The 21,877-nt window shown below is 37.7% G+C and overlaps 1 protein-coding gene across 3 annotated transcripts in view; it reads right to left on the bottom strand.

The window, feature by feature from the left end:
* The window catches only part of FKTN (fukutin), a 67,505-nt gene that overhangs the window by 30,933 nt on the left and 14,695 nt on the right, over positions 1 to 21,877 (bottom strand). For all 3 annotated transcript variants that reach the window (XM_049895434.1, XM_049895433.1, XM_049895435.1), the window contains 3 exons: positions 13,405 to 13,608; positions 10,122 to 10,399; positions 6,085 to 6,217 (listed from right to left, as the gene is read on the bottom strand). In XM_049895434.1, coding sequence (XP_049751391.1) covers positions 6,085 to 6,217; positions 10,122 to 10,399; positions 13,405 to 13,608 — 615 coding nt within the window. The remainder of the gene's footprint in view (positions 1 to 6,084; positions 6,218 to 10,121; positions 10,400 to 13,404; positions 13,609 to 21,877) is intronic.

Genomic DNA, 21,877 nt, shown 5'->3' with positions numbered 1-21,877 from the left:
TAACAGATATCACTTTAATCTAGTGATCAACAAGAATACCAGTAGTAATGAGACCAAAAAGAAACAAAAATCAAGCACCACCTGAGAAGAACACATCATCATTCTTTCGTGTTCTTCCCACTAAAGGTGTATAACCTGAATCTAACATGAAGAAAAACCAGACAAACCAAAATGAGGAACATTCTACAAAAAAACCCAGACAAACCAAAATGAGGGACATTCCACAAAATATCTGGCCTGTAATCTTCAAGAGCATGAGTCATGAAAGTTTAAAAAAAAAAAAAGGACTAAGAAATTGTTTGAGACCAAAGGAGACCAAAGAAATAGGGAAATTAAATACAATATGTGATTCTCAACTGAATCGTTTTGTTACAAAGGTCATTACTGGGGGAATTACAAAAACATTAAAGAGGATTCGACAGTAATAATTTATGTTAAGTCCTAATGTTTGTAATCAGGATTCATGTAGAAAAATGTCCAGGTGTTTGGGAAATACTAAATTATTTGAGGGAATGTTTTGAGTCACCCCACCAAAAAAAGAACGACGACCAGCTGAGGTGCTTGCTGAGGGCAAAGGGAATATGGAATGGGTAGTAGAAGAATGCAGCTCAGGGGAAAAGTTATTTATCATGTAATTACAACTTTTCTGTAAGTTTGACACTGCTTCACGAAATATTATTTAAAGAGAGAAGAAAGTTAGGAAGCTGCTATATGAGACCTACTGGATTAAAATTCACTGTTTATGTTTCACAGCCAGCATTGTATTTAAGACTGCTTGGCGCCATCAAGTGTTTAAAGTTATGTATATCCACTTTAACTTGAAAACTGACGTAGTATTTTCAAATCATGGTTTTAACATAGGAAATGATAGAAGAATGAAATATTTAAAAGGATAAAGATAGAAAAGATTATCAATCCCATTAGACATCCCGTATCAGTAATACCAATACACTCGCAGGGGAGAAAAATTAGGAATCACAAATTTGTCTTGCAGGAAGTTAAGGATTCAGAACAACATGATGATAAACAAACACCAAGTTCCACCTGATGTGTTATGAGTATAAACCTCCAGACAGTACTGTAGTCTATTTGATGGTACTTTCAACACCAAAACTATGAGGTTATGATAAACTGATAAGCTTAGTGAGCATCTGTCATCCATATTCTGTTCTCAAATGCTGATTGACTGCTTGACCTTTAAATTTTAAATTTCAAAAACTAAAGTGAATACATTGTTCTTAGGTGTCATCCAGTCAGTTCCAACTCATAGCGACCCTCTGTACAACAGAACGGAACATTGCCTGGTCCTGTGCCATTCTTACAGTCACTGTTATACTCAAGCCGGTTGCTGCGGCCACTGTGTCAATCTATCTTGTTGAGAGTCTTCCTTTTTTGCTGACTCTCTACTTTACCAAGCATGATGTTCTTCTCCAGGGACTGGTCCCTCCTGATACCATGTCCAAAGCTGTTGTTGTTGTTAGGTGCCATCGAGTCGGTTCCGACTCATAGCGACCCTATGCACAACAGAATGAAACACTGCCTGGTCCTGTGCCATCCTTACAATCGTTATGCTTGAGCTCATTGTTGCAGCCACTGTGTCAATCCACCTCGTTGAGGGTCTTCCTCTTTTCCGTTGACCCTGTACTCTGGCAAGCATGATGTCCTTCTCCAGGGACTCATCCCTCCTGACGACATGTCCAAAGTATGTAAGACGCAGTCTCACTATACTTGCCTCCAAGGAGCATTCTGGCTGCACTTCTTCCAAGACAGATTTGTTCGTTCTTTTGGCAGTCCGTGGTATATTCAATATTTTTCAACAACACCACAATTCAAAGGTGTCAACTCTTCTTCGGTCTTCCTTATTCATTGTCCAGCTTTAACATGCATATGACACGATTGAAAATACCATGGCTTGGATCAGGCACACCTTAGTCTTCAGGGTGACATCTTTCTTTGCTCTTCAATGCTTTGAAGAGGTCCTTTGCAGCAGATTTGCCCAATGCAATGCATCTTTTGATTTCTTGACTGCTGCTTCCATGGCTGTGGATTGTGGATCCAAACAAAATGAAATCCTTGACAATTTCAATCTTTTCTCCGTTTATCATATGTTGCTCAGTGGTCCAGTTGTGAGGATTTCTGTTTTCTTTATGTTGAGGTGCAATCCATACTGAAGGCTGTGGTCTTTGATCTTCATTAGTAAGTGCTTCAAGTCCTCTTCACTTTCAGCAAGCACGGTTGTGTCATCTGCATAACGCAGGTTGTTAATGAGTCTTCCTTCAATTCTGATGCCCCATTCTTCTTCATATAGCCTAGCTGCTCGGACTATTTGTTCAGCATACAGATTAAATAGGTATGGTGAAAGAATACAACCCTGACGCACCCCTTTCCTGACTTTAAACCAATCAGTATCCCCTTGTTCTGTCCGAACAACTGCCTCTTGATCTATGTAAAGGTTCCTCATGAGCACAATTAAGTGTTCTGGAATTCCCATTCTTCGCAATGTTATCCATAGTTTGTTATTATCCACACAGTCGAATGCCTCCGCATAGTCAATAAAACACAGGTAAAGATCCTTCTGGTATTCTCTGCTTTCAGCCAGGATCCATCTGACATCAGCAATGACATCCCTGGTTCCATGTCCTGTTCTGAAACCAGGCTGAATTTCTGGCAGTTCCCCCACATGTCTGTCAGTTTGTTGTACTGTGGGGGATTGTGTGTTGCTGGGATGCTGGAAGCTATGCCACCGGTATTCAGATACCAGCAGGGTCACCCATGGAGGACAGGTTTCAGCTGAGCTTCCAGACTAAGACAGACTAGGAAGAAGGACCCGGCAGTCTACTTCTGAAAAGCATTAGCCAGTGAAAACTTTATGAATAGCAGCAGAACACTGTCATGTCCAAAGTACGTGACACAAAGTCCCGACACCCTTGCTTCTAAGGAACATTCTAGCTGTACCTCCTCCAAGATAGATTTGTTCGCTCTTTTGGCAACACCACTATTCAAAAGCATGAATTCCTCTGCTGTCTTCCTTATTCGTTGTCCAGCTTTCCAATGCATATGAGGTGACTGAAAATATCAAGGCTTGGGTCAGGTGCACCTTAGTCCTCAAAGTGACATCTTTGCTTTTCAACACTTTAAAGAAATCCTTTGCAGCATATTTGCCCAATGCAAATTGATGATTTTGAATTACAGTGTACAGGTACCTCATGAGCACACTTAAGTATTCTGGAATTCCCATTCTTCTTAATGTTATCCATATTAGTCACGATCCACACAGTCAAGTGCCTCTGCATAGTCAATAAAACACAAGTAAACATCTATTTTCTCTGCTTTCTGCCAAGATCCAACTGACATCAGCACTATATCCCTCGTCCCACATTCTCTTCTGAATCTGGCTTGAATTTCTAGCAGTTCCCTCTTGATGTACTGCTGCAAATGTTTCTGGATTATGTTCAGCAAAATTTTACTTGCGGCTCACATGAATGGTATTGTTTGATAATTTGTGCATTCAAAGAAATGATCGCCTTTCTTTGGAATAGGCACAAATATGTATCTCTTCTAGTTGGTTGGCCAGGTAGCTGTCCTTCAAATTTCTTGACATAGATGAAGGAGCACTTCCAGTGTTGTATCCTGCTGTTGAAACACCTCAACTGGTATCCCATCAATTCCTGAAGCCTTGTTTCTCACCCACACCTTCAGTGCAGGCTGGGCTTCTTCCCTCAATACCATCAGTTCTTGATCATATAATACGTCCTTAAATGGTTGGATGTTGACCAATTCTCTTTGGTACAGTGGCTACAGTGACCCCTTTCATCTCCTTTTGATGCTTCCTCTGTAGTTCAGTATTTTCCCCCATACCCGTAATATACTCATTGCTATTGAGCTGATTCTGACTCATAACGACCCTATAGGTCAGAGCAAAACTGCCCAACAGGATTTCCAAGGAGTAGCTGGTGGATTCAAACTCTCAACCTTTTGGTTAGCAGCCTGAGTTCTTAACCAATGTGCCACCAGGGCTCCTTCTACCCATAGAATCCTTCAATATTGCAACTTGATGCTTGAATTTTTTCTTCAGTTCCTTCGGCTTGAGAAATGCTGAGCATGTCCTTTCCTTTCGGTTTTCTAACTTCAGGTCTTTGCACATCTCATTATAATACTTTAGTTCGTCTTCTCAAGCAACCCTTTGAAATCTTCTGTTCAGCTCTTTTACTTCATCACTTCTTCCATTTGTTTTAGCTACTCTATGTTTAAGGGCAAGTTTCAGTCTTCTCTGACATCCATTTTGGTCTTGTCCTTCTTTCCTGTCTTTTTAGTGAGCTTTTGCTTTCTCATGTATGATGTCCTTGATGCCATCCCACAACTCGCCTGGTTTTTGGTCATTAGCGTTCCATACATCAAAACTTTTCTTGAGATAGGCTCTAAAGTCAGGTGGGGTATACTCAAGGTCATACTTTGGCTCTCACAGACTTGTTTTAATTTTCTTTAGCTTCAGTTTGAACTTTCATATGAGCAATTGATGGTCTGTTCCACATTTGGCCCCTGGCCTTGTTCTGACTTATGGTATTGAGTTTCTCCATCATCTTGTTCCACAGATGTAGTCAATTTGATTTCTATGTATTCCATTTGGCAAGATCCATGTGAATAGCCATCATTTATGTTGTTGAAAAAAGGTATATGCAATGAATAAGTTGTTTTTCTTACTAATAATGAAAATAATGGAATTAAAATACACGACATATCCTTATGATCTGTCAATGTTTTGGAACATTTTGCATTTTCTATTGCCTTCTCAGACAGATCAACAAAACAAGTCTGGGAAAATACTTGCTAAATAATGGAGCAGCCCTAGTAAATGTCCCCCCAAAATTTTTTTTTTTGGATTCAGATGAGCACCTTGTTCTCCATACATTTATCCTTTTCTTTGTACCAGGTACTGTGCTAAATATTGAGGCTACAGAGGTGAATAAAATAAGATCCTTGTCATCAAGAAGTTCACATAATCTACTAGAGGGAAAAGGCAGACGTTTACAATTCACTGATAATTGCTATGATGAAAGTGGCAAACAGTACAAACTCCTTTAAGGCAGGGAACAGTGAGTGGTTGAGTTCAAGGACCAAACTCCAACTTCTAGAGGGTTGGAACTAAATATGAATTCTTTCTGTTTATGAAGGTTTTTGAAGATAAATGCTACACAAAGATGAAGTGCTTTTGAACTTTATTTCACTGCCCTAGCTTTCAATTCATTGAACATTTATTGAAAACCTGTTTCACAGGAATTCTGCTGACGCTGGGGATATAAAGATAACTTTGAAGGGCATGAATGTTAGCTCTAAGAGATGACAAGAAACCAACACAGTAAAAAGAGACAAATTTACAGTGGAATTTGATACTCCTGTGACCATGTGGTGAGGATACGCTGGGTAGCACTTGCCTACTAGGGTAGGCCTCTCCACACATGCTGTTCTCCAGCTTCTCATTCACGAGGGTGACTGGGTAGGTTTCACAGCCCCAAAAGTATAGATACCAAGGAATAGGGCTAAAAAGACCCACTAGGGTTGTCAGGCATAGGCCCTGGATGCCAGCACATTTTAACAGAGAGACTTCGTGTTTGTAGATCTTGGACACTTGGCCAAGAGATCATAAAGCTGGTACTTCATTTTCCCATTTTGTCCCTGTCCTTGTATATAAAGCTTCCTTGACAGGGGACTCCAGTAAATAAAGGGCAAGTGGAAAATGTAGAGTATCAAATCCCACTGAAAAAAAAAAAAAATTCTTTCTAGGATTCTAAAATATCTTATCAAAGAGAAACATATGTATAACACTCCACACTGACAGGAAGTCAAATAAAGTCAAGTCTCCATAAACGTCAAACCATTCAATTAGGAGAGAAGTAGTTTCATAGGTCAATGTTTAACTCGCATTTTAAAAAATTAGACAAAACAATCTAGGAAAAAATAGATAAACTGAAAAAGGTGTGTTCTTATCTATTTGTCGCAAGTCTCTTCATTTCCCCTCCAGAAATACTAAACATAAACACAATATTTCCTTTACTTAAAAAAGTTCCTTATTTGGTTATCACTAACCTGGAAGAACGCACGAGCATCTTTATACCTACACTCAATAAACCTGGAGTGTGGTATTTCTTCCAGGAAGTGTATTGGATCTTTTGGAATGTGAACTTCTAGTCCATCAATGGTAACTTGTTGTAAGTCTGGCCTGAAAACAAAAGTTAAGATTTATTATAAGAATTTAACCTAGAATACTGGCAGCCTCTTTAAAATGTCAAATATCAGCAAAATAGCTAAACATGAAGCATATTCTCTTCAACTACCTTAGATGTCATTTAGTAACTTTAATAACACCTTGATAACCACATATCAAACAGCAATCCAGTTTTAAGCATTTTAGTTAATGTATTTTGAGACACTTTTTTACTTACTTATACATCCCTTGATGTTTTAGGCAGAAAGGAAAGTTAAGCGACATCATTTTAAACTACTAGTTTACTTTTAGAGAAGTCAATGTTCTTAACACTTAAGACATATGACTAGATTACAATAGCCTGAGAAACAGTCTCCTTAATGGACAAAATGCTAACCTGGGAATCAGTCCTATATTTTGAATTCTATATTCTATAAATATTGTTTGAGAGTTTCCCATTCCTCTTTATATAAAATTGTATAATACAGAGATGTCATTTTTTTTTTCCCTAGGGAACAAATTTATGCTTAATATTTACTGATGGACAATTGTGAACTTTATTATTATTAAACTTTGAAATAAATTTTCAAAGCTTTAAAAATTTTAAAGATAATGTCTTCCTAAAGACATATAGAGTATACATATAAGTGGTCAAGAGAAGAGTGGCTATTAAGATTTTGACTAAAATAATTAATAAAAGGAGTCAAGATTAACAACAAAGTATCCTTCATTCTCCCTCTTTTTGATCATTTTATTTCTAATGCCTGGCTTGGATCAGAAAAGGTTTGACTGCAAACACACAAAAAATGTAGAGGGCCCCAGGTTTAATACTTTTTAGTTGTTTCTCAAACAAGTAACTCTTTCTCCAATTTCCTTCTCAACTGTGTAATGCCTGATAAGAGTTCTTAGGTCTTTCCTTCCTAGTAAATGATGAGACTAGTTGTGTGGAGGGGTTGCCAAAGGAAGGAAGACCATGCCCAGTGCCTCTTTTCCTTCTACCTAGTATTTACAAATTCAATAAGCAAGTCTTTGGATTCAAATAAGTGACTTTTAAGTATTAATAAGAAAACAAAAATAAATATACTTTATCACTACTCAAGTGTAACATATAAGGAATGTCTCTCTAAAAGTTGCTAATGAGTTTTCAATATAAAAATTCTTACAAGTATATATCTTAAGGCAGAAGGGAAATGTTTACTGCTACCTTCACATTGCATTCTGGTGTTTAAAGCATATTGTTACATCACTATTGCTAGGCGCTGTTGAGTTGGTTCTGACTCATAGCGACCCCACGTACAACAGAACGTAACACTGCCTTGTCCTGCGCCATCCTCACAATCGTTGTTATGCTTGAGCCCACTGTTGTAGCCACTGTGTCAATCCATCTCATTGACAATCTTCCTCTTTTTTGCTGACCCTCTACTTTACCAAGCATGATGTCCTTCTCCAGGACTGATGCCTCCTGATAACATGTCCAAAGTATATGAGAAGTAGTCTTGCCATCCTTGCTTTTAAGGGCATTCTGGTTGTACTCCTTCTAAGAAAAATTTACTTGTTCTTTTGGTAACCCAGAAACCCAGTGCCGTCAAGTTGATTCTGACTCATATTTTTTCTAACTTTTGGTAGTCCATGGTATATTCAATATTCTTCATCAACACCACAATTCAAAGGCATCAATTCTTCTTCGGTCTTCCTTACTCATCATCTAGCTTTTGCATGCATATGAGGCGACTGAAAACACCATGGCATGGGTCAGGCACACCTTAGTCTTCAAGGTGACATCTTTGAGCATTTACTGATGAAGATCAAAGACCATAGCCTTCAGTATGGGTTACACCTCAACATAAAGAAAACAAAAACCCTTACAAGTGGACCAATACGCAACATCATGATAATGGAGAAAAAAGCGAAGCTGTTGAGGATTTCATTTTATTTGGATCCACAGTCAATGCCCATGGAAACAGCAATGAAGAAATCATAAGATGCACTGCATTGGGCAATCTGCTGTAAAAGACCTCTTTAAAGTGTTAAAAAAGATGTCACATCACTATTAAGGGAAAAGAAAGTACAACTCTTAAGTTAGAAACTTCATACTCAATGTCTAACTTCAAGAATGTCTTTTTGCTTTCAGCTAAAAAACAGATTGGCACATAAAATAAACAACATCACCAGTGAGTACTGCACTCCTTTAAAAAAAATCTATACGAGACCCAGCCTACCTGGAGCAAAAGAGAATGAAGAACATCAAAGACACAAGGAAAATACCAGATTGAATGGTCTCACTGAGACTGCAGGAACCCCAGAAGACATGGTCCCTGGACTCTCTGTTAACCCAGAACTAAAACCATCCCCCAAGCAATCTCTCCAGACAAAGATTAGACTGGACTATAATGCATAAAATGATACTCATGAAGAGTGTGCTTCTTAGTTCAAGTAGATACCTGAGACTAAATGGGCAACTCCTGTCCAGAGGTGAGATGAGAAGTCAGAAAGGGATAGAAGCTGGCTGAATGGACATGGGAAATCCAGGGTAAAAAGGAGTATGCTGTCACATTATAGGGACAGCAACTAGGGTCACATTACAATGTGTGTGTAAGTTTTTGTATGAGAAACTAACTTGAGCTGTAAAGTTTCACCTAATACACAATTAAAAAAAAAAAATCTATAAAAGACCTAATGGGTCAATATTTTCCCTAAAGCAAAGACAAGAAGGTGGGGTGGGGTTGGGGTAGGGAGGCAGGGAGACTAGATTAATGGAAATGGAACTACCAGAACATAATTAATGAGAATGAGGACAAATTGTGGAAAATGTAACCAATGTCATTGAACAGCTGTATAAAAGTTATTAAATGGGAACCTAATTTGCTATGTAAACTTTCAAGGAAAACACAATAAGCTATTATTTAAAAAAAAAAAAAAGGAATGTCTTTTTCATCCTGTAATTGTCAATATCATAAACTATAGCTAATCAAATCTTACGTGAGTTCTTTTAAATAACTGTTTCTCAAGAGAAATATTTTTATTATTAAGAGATAGCAGTGTATTTTTATATTTTTGCAAATATATAATTTTTAAAATATATATAGGAAAGTGCATAAAACATAAAATATAATTTTTAAAATATATACAGGAAAGTGCATAAAACATAAAGGTACAGAATAATAAATTATAAAGTGAACATCCATGTATCAACCACAGAAATTGACTTTTGCCCTGAAATTTTCTCACCCAATTACACTCCCTCTTCTCCCCCCAGAGATACCTATCCCATCTTTTCTGGTATCACTTCATTACTTTTCTCAATACTTTTACCATTTAAGTATACAACCATATGTTTGAACTTTTTATAAATATAATCACGATATTTGTATTCTTTTGTACCTTGCTTCTGTCACTCAACATTGTAGGATTTATCTATGTTGCACAGAGCTCTAGTTCATTCATTTCACTGCTATATAATATTCCTTTGAATGAAAAAAATAAATACATATATAAATTTATTTATATCTTACATTGTTGAAGGGAAAACCTGGTGGCATAGTGGTTAAGTGATACAGCTGCTAACCAAGAGGTCAGCAGTTCAAATCCACCAGGCCCTCCTTGGAAGCTCTATGGGGGCAGTTCTACTCTGTCCTCTAGGGTCGCTAGGAGCTGGAATCAACTCAGTGGCAATGAGTTTGGTTTTTTTTGTTGTTGTTGAAGGACATTTGAGTTGCATCTAGGTTGGAGGCATTAAAAACAATGTTGCATATTTCCTTGTACACATGAGCAGGAGTTTGTGTTGAATATTTTATTTCAAAATTGGTTTATGTGAATCATATAGTAGATTTCATCAGTAAATGTGAAAAAAAAAAAAAAAGCATGAATTTAGGCCTGGACAACACAGGTTTCCTATTTCCCTTTTGGACTCAACACTTACCTGTCAAATGCTCCAGGATAACGACCAAACCGTAACTTTCGAAAAGGAACAAATTTCCTGTCAATGTGTCCTTTGAGTCGTAGATGGCCATGCCAGAGGTAGTTGCCACTCCTTTCATGAAAGACCACCAAGTGGATGGCGTGAGTAGCCAATCTGCAGATATAGTGCAGGGGGATTTCGGTTCCAGAAAGCGAGTCTATTCCATCTAGCCGGGGATCTTTGCTCTGAATCTTTAGGCACTGAAATCCCATATTCTCAGCTATCCGAAACCAGCCTTCCTAGAACCAAAGAAAAACCAAGTTTAAATATGTAAAGCCAAATACTAGTAGCAAAACAAAAATGATTCTTACAATGAAATTAGCCATCACATTTTTGTGCTAATCTGCTATTTGCCTGAAGATTTAAAAATGGGGCTGGGGAGGGGAAAGTGTTAGTGGAAGAATAACGGAAAGTAGAAAAAAGAGAAACTACATAGCATGGAAGACATGCCAAAGAACTCTCTTCATGAAAATGAAAACAAATCCCTTCCTTGTAATAAGAATGTTCATCTTAGAGTTCTCTGGTTAATATCCATAAAGTAAATGTTAATACAAAAATAACACTTAAGATGAAACTTGTAATTCTCAATGCAATTCCTAATAACCTTTTTCTTCAGAGGTACTTTAAAAAAGTAATTCTTTCATCTCATAGTTTATATCCCAATACCATCAACTGCTACTATAATAAAACCCCATCATAATGCAAACCATTAGAAAATAGGCTGAAACACACTGTAAGACAAAGTGCATTTGTCAACTACATTCATTGTAGTAAAAATTTCACGTAACAAAATCAACCTATATGGCGTAGATTTTAGTCCTAGTCTCAACAACCAGTATTACAGACACTTAAACAGCATTAGTTATTAAGAACATCTTACGTTTGAATAGGAATTTCCAAGGAACTATTATACATTATTATACTTGCTAATGACATCTACCCTTTAAAGTAGGTAGCACAGGTATTACAGATAAGGAAACAGACTCATAGAGCTCAGGTTTCCTGTCTAAAGAAACAAAACTAACAAGAGGCAAAGCCACTTCCAGGTAATCAGAGAAATATAAATGAAATTAATAATGACATTTCAAAGCCATCAAACTGGTAGAAGTTTTATTATCTTGTATTCAAAAAAATATGAAGACAGCATGGTAAAGTATCACAGCTGGAAGGCAGATGTGTAGGTATTCATGCTGTTTTCTACTTTCCTATAATTTCAAAACATGTCAAAAAAATGTTGAGAGTGAACAGAGAAAATGGAAGGAAGGAAGAAAAAGATAAAAGAAAATGTGCCAGAACTGAATGTCATTAGCTTATAGAGCCCACTGAGTATATAGCACAGTGAATGAAAAAGACTTACACAAAGGCACATCGCTGTGAAATTTCAAAATACCAGGAGGAGAAAAAAGGAAAAAAAATTCTAAAAGCTTTCAGAGAGAATAAATTGGTCCCATACAAAGCATCAGAAATCAGGTATCAGAATTCTCAGAAGCAAAAACGGATTCTAAAGGACAATACAACGAAGCTTCAGCGTTCAGAGTTGAGAGGAAAGATATTTTCTAACCTAGAATTCTATATCCAGCTTTGGCAGATTGCAAAAAATGATCCCAACTTTTCTTCCTTCCTAAATCTACAACCACTGCAATATGACTTTGCACCTCTTCTCATCCAAAAGGCAGAGTCTAATTCTTCACCTGTTGAACTTGGGCTGACGTTGTGGACTTACTTTGGCCCAAAGCAGCAGCAACGTTTTTCTAGTTTGAACCCTAGGCCCCAAGAAAGCTCACATGCTTTTGCTCTCTCGGTGCTCTATGAAAAGGCCCGAGCTAGCCTGGGTGATGAAAGACACATGGTGGGTACCTCAGTTGCTCCTTGTGACAGCCAGACATCCTGAAAAGGCAGAGCTGCCTAGCTGATGAGCAGCTCCATGAGTGTGTTTTGCTGAGACCAACAGAGCCATCTAGCCGAACCCTACCCAAAATGCTAACTAACAGAATCATGAGCTAAATAAATGTTCGTTGTTTTAAGCCACTAAATTTTGGGGTGATTTGTTAGGTAGACACTAACTGATTTAGAAACCAAACTAGAAATCAAACGTGAAGGTAAAATAGAAACATTTTCAGATATGCAAGGTTTCAACCTCCCATGCACCCTTCTTCTCAGGAGGTTATGGGAGAATGTGCTCTCTTAGAATGATGGAGTAAACCAAGAAGAAAACACAGGATCTAGCAAACAGGGATTTTTAATATAGGAAAGATGCATGTACTGTGAACTGAGAGATTAGATTATGTGTTAGATCCTAGAGAGAGTTTTGTATGTCTACTGAATTACAGATAGTTACACAGAAAACCAGCAAAGAAAAAACGGTTGTACAAGAAAAGGAATATAACCAAACTAGGTAGCTTACTTATCCAGAGTAATTTAAACACTATTATTTCACTATAAGATAGTCACCTTAGAATGATGATGGGACAAGAATTGTACGTGTGTCCGTGTGTGATAAAGTAGGTAAAAGAGCTCAATCTCATAATTCATAACAATTTAAATATAAAATATACAAAAACAGAAGTATAAATATTTCATTTATAAATGAGAAGACAAAAAAGGTAGAAAAGTTGGAAGTGTGGTTGACTCTAGGAGTGGGGATAAGATGTGTGGAAAGAAGGGGTAGACACTGCTGTTTTTGATATGAGCTTTGTATTAGTACCTGACTTTTTAAACTTAGTACTATTTTGATTAACACTAAAAACTAAGTTTAAAATATCTTGTTCTAACTTTTTTATAGGTTTAAAATTTTTCAAAATATAAAATTAAGAGGAAAGAAAAAATCAAGCAAACAAAAACCACGCAATTATATATCCACATCATCTGTTTTATTACTGGCCATCACTGCCTGGAAGGAACCATGAACCAGGAAAAAGCCCAAAGCTTACTCTCGTGAAGTCCTGTGTAAGCTGACCAGAGCTTGGGGCAATCAAGGTATCCTACAGCTTATGCTGATAATACCAACAGCATCCAACCTTTTAGCCTCTTGTTAGAGGAGAAAAAGAAACTTCATTTACTTAAACCATTATTAATTGTGTCCTGTTACTTATAGCTGGGGGGGGGGGGGGAACCTTAATGTTCCTGGCACAATTTATAAGAAGCTTTAAGAAAACATTTTAATGTTTTACATTTTAAACTGCTATACGCCCGCACGATTTCGTCTAAGAAACACATTTCATTACCTGAAAGCACATCATCTTACCTCATTCTTCCAGAGGTGATACTGCAGCGCAAATGCTGTGAAATCTCTTGGAACACAGAAAAACTTGCAGTCTGAAGTGGTGCCAGAAGAAGTATTTTTGACTTGCTCAGAGTTTTTATTAATCAACTCCAGAATTAAAGGATCAATTAGGAACACTGGTACATTTTGTCTGGATGTTAGCGCAATAAATTTTTTAACTGCACGCTGTTTGAGAGGAAAAGAATTCCCTTAATTCCACTAAAACAATACAAAAACCTAATTTATTACATTTTTATTCATTAATTTTTAAAAGGATGTAAAGTGTTTACTCAATAGTTACCATGCTTAAAATTGTTCTAAAATAAATTTTAAAAAGTCCCTGCTCTCAAGAAGTATGTTTTCATACTTCTACTAGGAAGACTGAAAACATAATACAAGATAAAATATGCTAAAATTGAAATATACAACATATTAGTACAGAATACTATGCTACTAATTAATTGTACACAAAAAGGAAAATCATAGCAGAAGTGGTATTTGAGATGAAAACTTTGGGCTTAAAAATTATTCTTTTGGTATTAGCTAAATCTTCTTAAGCAAAGGTAGGAAAGGTAATACCAGGTCTGTCAGCTTTTAAAAATCTGTCATGTCAACCCTTTCAAAACCAAAAATCAATTGTATGTGCCATTTTCTTCATATTTTAATACTGTTTAATAACCTAAAAAACTCAGACTAAAATACATTGCCTGCTTGAACATTTTTATACACAGTTTGACATTTTAATAATATTGCAGTATTTTAAATAAATTCTCCTGGGTAGTTAGTAGGGCCCTCTACTGAAAAATCAAATTTCAAAATTGGAATGAAAACAGACTAAATCACACTTAGGAGTAAATAATACCTAAAAGTAGCAAAGATAAACAGAATAACTGGTATGCATTACTGCCTAAAACCTACTTTAATGAAAGCAATACCAATTTCAAAGGGATGTATGCCCCAAAAAAGGCGCTTGATGGAATTAAGAACAAATTCTTCTTCACAAAATCTGAAGGAACTTATAAAAATATATGTAAGATAAAAAAATAAAAAGTAAGGATATCAAGGATTATAAATATAGCAAAACAATGCGAAAAGCTAAGGATCAGTCTTTTGTCACTTGTTTTTAATGGAGAATATTATGTAAATGCCTTGAAAAAAAAAATCAAACCCGTTGCTGTTGAGTCAATTCCAACTCATACTCAGCCCTACAGGACAGAGTAGAACTGCCCCATAGGGTTCCCAAGGAGCACCTGGTAGATTCGAAATGCCGACCTTTTGGTTAGCAGCTGTAGCTCTTAACCACTACATCACCAGGGTTTCCATCTCTGCCCTAGAGGGGTTTATTATCTCTTAATGGGAGAGGCAGCTAAGTAAAAAGTTAGAAAAAAACGTTTGGAGAAATTGGGAGGTGGGGCCAAGATGGCTGACTAGGTAGACGCTCCCTCGGATCCCTCTTGCAACAAAGACTCGGAAAAACAAGTGAATTGATCACATACATAACAATCTACGAACCCTGAACAACAAACACAGATTTAAAGAGTTGACCTGAATGACAGAGACGGAGAACGAACAAATACGGGGAGGCAGTGACTGTTTTCGGAGCCTGGACCCAGCGTCCCAGTCAGGTAACCTTGGCGCCAGGCTTAGGACTGGGCCCAGGAGAGCTGCACACAAAATCTTGTGACGGCGCAAACAAGGGGCGCAGCCCTACCCCCCGAACTGACCCCGGGAGGGGGCCCAGTCGGTCCGTGCGGGCGGCGTGGCGACGCGGCTGGTGGGACGAGAAGTCCCCGGGAGACGGTGACTGGTTTTGGAGCCGAGAGTGCAGCATCCCAGCAGGGGAACCTTGACGCTGGGCTTTGGACTGGCAGCAGAGGATCTGACCGCGGCTTTAGCAGGCCAGACCCTCGGGGGCAATCTCCACACAGCCAGCACACATAGGCGACAGATAAAATAGTCACCCCAAGCAAGATAAACAACTTTGGCTATGTTCCGGGGTGCTACTCTCCTGTTTTTCTGAATCCCCCCCTCCCCTTCCCAGGTGGCTTCATTAACATTGGAATTTCCTGAGCCAGAGGGAGAACGGCTCCGGCTCCGCAGCGGCTTTGCTTTCCCCCTTTTTTCTTGGTCTTTTCCTAACCCATTCTTCCAGCCTGAGAGAAGCAACCACAAAAAACTCAGAGACCAAAAATCCTTCCCTAATTGGACTAAAAACACAGAACCAGCTCCAGCCAAGCATATATGATCCAAATCTCAGGCTTTGATCCTTACAGGGAACAAGGTGGTGGTTATAACCCAAAGGCAGTTCTGATAGGGATCTGACTGCATTTTTTTTTTAGTGGATTTACTGGAAAAACAAGTTTCCCAGGTCTGATATCTCTGCTTATTCAACAGAGTCCTAACTGACCCACAACAGGGAACTGAGGGCTGAAGCTCCCCCCAGACCACCTAGCCTCTTGCCTTAGGGGTCTAAGGAGGGTGAAACCTACCAATCAGTACAGTTACTTACATTGGAGGCCTAAGGTACAGCTGCAGTGCCCTCCCACCAAGGTGCTATAGGAATAGAGACACACCTACCTCACTGACACTTGGGGAAAGCCTGTCAGCATCCTGCCCCCCCTGGAGTGTGAACCCCAGCTGCTAATAGAATCTGGCACACACAACTATCACCACTACTTCTTGAGGTGGATAGGTGTTAGGGTGCAGCACACACTTGATGACCCAAAATCAGATTCTACTCAAGAATAGTGAATAGATTCAGGCATATATATCTGGCAACAGCCCAAACCAGCTGGTAATAGGTCATAAGTAAGTCAAGGGCTACAACAAACAAGACAGCACAATCTAGTAGCCCATCCACGTATACTGAAAGAAAACAAAACAAGATAAGACTCAGTAAGCGATTACAGAATAAACCACTACTATATCTTTTTTTTCTTTTATATCTTAGTGATGGCTCAGAGACAGCAGTCGATATCAAACCACATAAAGAAGCAGACCATGACAGCTTCTACAACCCCCCAAACAAAAGAATCAAAATCTTTCCCAAATGAAGATACAATCCTGGAATTATCAGACAGAATATAAAAAACTAATTTACAGAATGCTTCAAGACATCAGGGATGACCTCAGAAATGAAATAAGGCAAACCGCAGAAAAAGCCAAGGAACACACCGATAAAACAGTTGAAGAACTCAAAAAGATTATTCAAGAACATAGTGGAAAAATTAATAAGTTGCAAGAATCCATAGAGAGACAGCATGCAGAAATCCAAAAGATTAACAATAAAATTACAGAATTAGACAACACAATAGGAAGTCAGAGGAGCAGACTCGAGCAATTAGAATGCAGACTGGGAAATCTGGAGGACCGGGGAATTAACACCAACATAGCTGAAAAAAAATCAGATAAAAGAATTTAAAAAAATGAAGAAGCCCTAAGAATCACGTGGGACTCTATCAAGAAGGATAACTTGCGGGTCATTGGAGTCCCAGAACAGGGAGGGAGGACAGAAAACACAGAGAAAATAGTTGAAGATCTGCTGACAGAAAACTTCCCTGACATCATGAAAGACGAAAGGATATCTATCCAAGATGCTCATTGAACCCCATTTAAGATTGATCCAAAAAGAAAAACACCAAGACATATTATCATCAAACTTGCCAAAACCAAAGATAAACAGAAAATTTTAAAAGCAGCCAGGGAGAAAACAAAGGTCTCCTTCAAGGGAGAATCAATAAGAACAAGTTCAGACTACTCAGCAGAAACCATGCAGGCAAGAAGGCAATAGGATGACATATACAGAGCGCTGAAGGAGAAAAACTGCCAGCCAAGGATCATATATCCAGCAAAACTCTCTCTGAAATATGAAGGCAAAATTAAGACATTTACAGATAAACACAAGCTTAGAGAATTTGCAAAAACCAAACCAAAGCTACAAGAAATACTAAAGGAAATTGGTCAGAAAACCAATAATATCAGATACTAGCACAACACAAGGTCACAAAACAGAACATCCTGATACCAACTCAAATAGGGAAATCACAAAAACAAATTAAGATTAATTTAAAAAAAAAAAAAAAGCTCATAACAGGGAATCACGGAAGTCAATACGTAAAAGATCACGATAATCAAAAAGAGGGACTAAATACAGGTAGCATAGAATTGCCATATGGAGAGTGATACAAGTCGATATAGGACAATACAATTTAGGTTTCTACTTAGAAAAACAGGGGCAAATATTAAGGTAACCACAAAGAGGTATAACAACTCCATAACTCAAAATAAAAGCCAAGAAAAACGTAACGACTCAACAAACATAAAGTCAAATACTATGAAAATGTGGATCTCACAATTTACAAAGAAAAACATCTCAGCACAAAAAAGTATGTGGAAAAATGAAATTGTCAACAACACACATAAAAAGGCATCAAAATGACAACACTAAAAACTTATTTATCTATAATTACACTGAATGTAAATGGACTAAATGCACCAATAAAGAGACAGAGAGTCTCGGACTGGATAAAGAAACATGATCCGTCTATATGCTGCCTACAAGAGACACACCTTAGACTTAGAGACACAAACAAACTAAAACTCAAAGGATGGAAAAAAATATATCAAGCAAACAAGAAGCAAAAAAGAAGAGGAGCAGCAATATTAATTTCTGACAAAATAGACTTTAAACTTAAATCCACCACAAAGGATAAAGAAGGACACTACATGATGATAAAAGTGACAATTGATCAGGAAGATATAACCATATTAAATATTTATGCACCCAATGACAGGGCTGCAAGATACATAAATCAAATTTTAACAGAACTGAAAAGTGAGATAGACACCTCCACAATTATAGTAGGAGACTTCAACACACCACTTTTGGAGAAGGACAGGACATCCAGTAAGAAGCTCAATAGAGACACGGAAGACCTAATTACAACAATCAACCAACTTGACCTCATTGACTTATACACAACTCTCCACCCAACTGCTGCAAAGTATACTTTTTTTTCTAGCGCACATAGAACATTCTCTAGAATAGACCACATATTAGGTCATAAAACAAACCTTTCCAGAATCCAAAACATCAAAATATTACAAAGCATCTTCTCAGACCACAAGGCAATAAAACTAGAAATCAATAACAGAAAAACTAGGGAAAAGAAATCAAATCCTTGGAAAATGAACAATACCCTCCTGAAAAAAGACTGGGTTATAGAAGACATCAAGGAGGGAATAAGGAAATTCATAGAATGCAACGAGAATGAAAATACTTCCTATCAAAACCTCTGGGACACAGCAAAAGCAGTGCTCAGAGGCCAATTTATATTGATAAATGCACACATCCAAAACGAAGAAAGAGCCAAAATCAGAGAACTGTCCCTACAACTTGAACAAATAGAAACTGAGCAACCAAAGAATCCATCAGGCACCAGAAGAAAACAAATAATAAAAATTAGAGCTGAACTAAATGAATTAGAGAACAGAAAAACAATTGAAAGAATTAACAAAGCCAAAAGCTGGTTCTTTGAAAAAATTAACAAAATTCATAAACCATTGGCTAGACTGACTAAAGAAACACAGGAAAGGAAACAAATAACCTGAATAAAAAACGAGAAGGGCCACATCACAACAGACCCAAATGAAATTGAAAGAATCATGTCAGATTATTACAAAAAACTGTACTTTAACAAATTTGCAAACCTAGAAGAAATGGATGAATTCCTGGAAAAACACTACCTACCTAAACTAACACATTCAGAAGGAGAACAACTAAATAGACCCATAACAAAAAAAGAGATTGAAACGGTAATCAAAAAACTCCCAACAAAAAAAAAGCCCTGGCCCGGACGGCTTCACTGCAGAGTTCTACCAAACTTTCAGAGAAGAGTTAACACCACTACTACTAAAGGTACTTCAAAGCATAGAAAATGACGGAATACTACCCAACTCATTCTATGAAGCCACCATCTCCCTGATACCAAAACCAGGTAAAGACATCACAAAAAAACAAAATTACAGACCTATATCCCTCATGAACATAGATGCAAAAATCCTCAACAAAATTCTAGCCAACAGAATCCAACAACACATCAAAAAAATAATTCACCACGACCAAGGGATTTATACCAGGTATGCAAGGCTGGTTTAATATTAGAAAAACCATTAATGTAATCCACCATATTAATAAAACAAAAGACAAAAACCACATGATCTTATCAATTGATGCAGAAAAGGCATTTGACAAAGTCCAACACCCATTTATGATAAAAACTCTCACCAAAATAGGAATTAAAGAAAAATTCCTCAACATAATAAAGGGCATCTATGCAAAGCCAACAGCCAATATCACTCTAAATGGAGAGAAACTGAAAGCATTTCCCTTGAGAACGGGAGCCAGACAAGGATGCCCTTTATCACCGCTCTTATTCAACATTGTGCTAGAAGTCCTAGCCAGAGCAATTAGGCTAGACAAAGAAATAAAGGGCATCCGGATTGGCAAAGAGGAAGTAAAATGATCTCTATTTGCAGATGACATGATCTTATACACAGAAAAGCCCAACGAATCCTCCAGAAAACTACTGAAACTAATAGAAGAGTTTGGCAGAGTCTCAGGTTATAAGATAAACATACAAAAATCACTTGGATTCCTCTACATCAACAAAAAGAACATCGAAGAGGAAATAACCAAATCAATACCATTCACAGTAGCCCCCAAGAAGATAAAATACTTAGGAATAAATCTTACCAAGGATGTAAAAGACCTATACAAAGAAAACTACAAAGCTCTACTACAAGAAATTCAAAAGGACATACTTAAGCGGAAAAACATACCTTGCTCATGGATAGGAAGACTTAACATAGTAAAAATGTCTATTCTACCAAAAGCCATCTATACATACAATGCCCTTCCGATCCAAATTCCAATGTCATTTTTTAAGGTGATAGAGAAACAAATCACCAATTTTATATGGAAGGGAAAGAAGCCTTGGATAAGCAAAGCATTACAGAAAAACAAGAAGAAAGTGGGAGGCCTCACTCTACCTGATTTCAGAACCTATTATACAGCCACAGTAGTCAAAACAGCCTGGTACTGGTACAACAACAGACACATAGACCAGTGGAACAGAATTGTGAACCCAGATATAAATCTATCCACATATGAGCAGCTGATATTTGACAAAGGCCCAGTGTCAGTTAATTGGCGAAAAGATAGTCTTTTTAACAAATGGTGCTGGCATAACTGGATATCCATTTGCAAAAAAATGAAACAGGACCCATACCTCACACCATGCACAAAAACTAACTCCAAGTGGATCAAAGACCTAAACATAAAGACTAAAACGATAAAGATCATGGAAGAAAAAATAGGGGCAACCTTAGGAGCACTAAAACAAGGCATAAACAGAATACAAAACATTACCAAAAATGACGAAGAGAAACCAGGTAACTGAGAGCTCCTAAAAATCAAACACCTATGCTCATCTAAAGACTTCACCAAAAGAGTAAAAAGACCACCTACAGACTGGGAAAGAATTTTCAGCTACGACATCACCGACCAGCGCCTGATCTCTAAAATCTATATGATTCTGTTAAAACTCAACCACAGAAAGACAAACAACCCAATCAAGAAGTGGGCAAAGGATATGAACACACATTTCACTAAAGAAGATATTCAGGCAGCTAACAGATACATGAGAAAATGTTCTCGATCATTAGGCATTAGAGAAATGCAAATTAAAACCATGATGAGATTCTATCTCACTCCAACAAGGCTGGCATTAATCCAAAAAACACAAAATAATAAATGTTGGAGAGGCTGCGGAGAGACTGGAACTCTTATACACTGCTGGTGGGAATGTAAAATGGTACAACCACTTTGGATATCTATCTGGCGTTATCTTAAACAGTTAGAAATAGAACTACCATACAACCCAGAAATCCCACTCCTCGGAATATACCCTAGAGAAATAAGAGCCTTCACACAAACAGATATATGCACACCCATGTTTATTGCAGCTCTGTTTACAATAGCAAAAAGCTGGAAGCAACCAAGGTGTCCATTAACGGATGAATGGTTAAATAAATTGTGGTATATTCACACAATGGAATACTACGCATCGATAAAGAACAGTGACGAATCTGTGAAACATTTCATCACATGGAGGAACCTGGAAGGCATTACGCTGAGCGAAATTAGTCAGAGGCAAAAGGACAAATATTGTATAAGACCACTATTATAAGATCTTGAGAAATAGTATCAACTGAGAAGAACACATACTTTTGTGGTTACGAGGCGGGGAGGGAGGGAGGGTGGGAGAGGGTTTTTTACTGATTAGTTAGTAGATAAGAACTACTTTAGGTGAAGGGAAGGACAATACTCAATACACAGAAGGTCAGCTCAAATGGACTGGACCAAAAGCAAAGAAGTTTCCGGGATAAAATGAAT

The sequence above is a fragment of the Elephas maximus genome, chromosome 9, assembly GCF_024166365.1.
Source record: "Elephas maximus indicus isolate mEleMax1 chromosome 9, mEleMax1 primary haplotype, whole genome shotgun sequence".
Taxonomy (NCBI): Eukaryota; Metazoa; Chordata; class Mammalia; order Proboscidea; family Elephantidae; genus Elephas; species Elephas maximus.
Note: the sequence above shows the minus strand (reverse complement) of the source record. Positions and strands in the feature narration are given on the sequence as shown.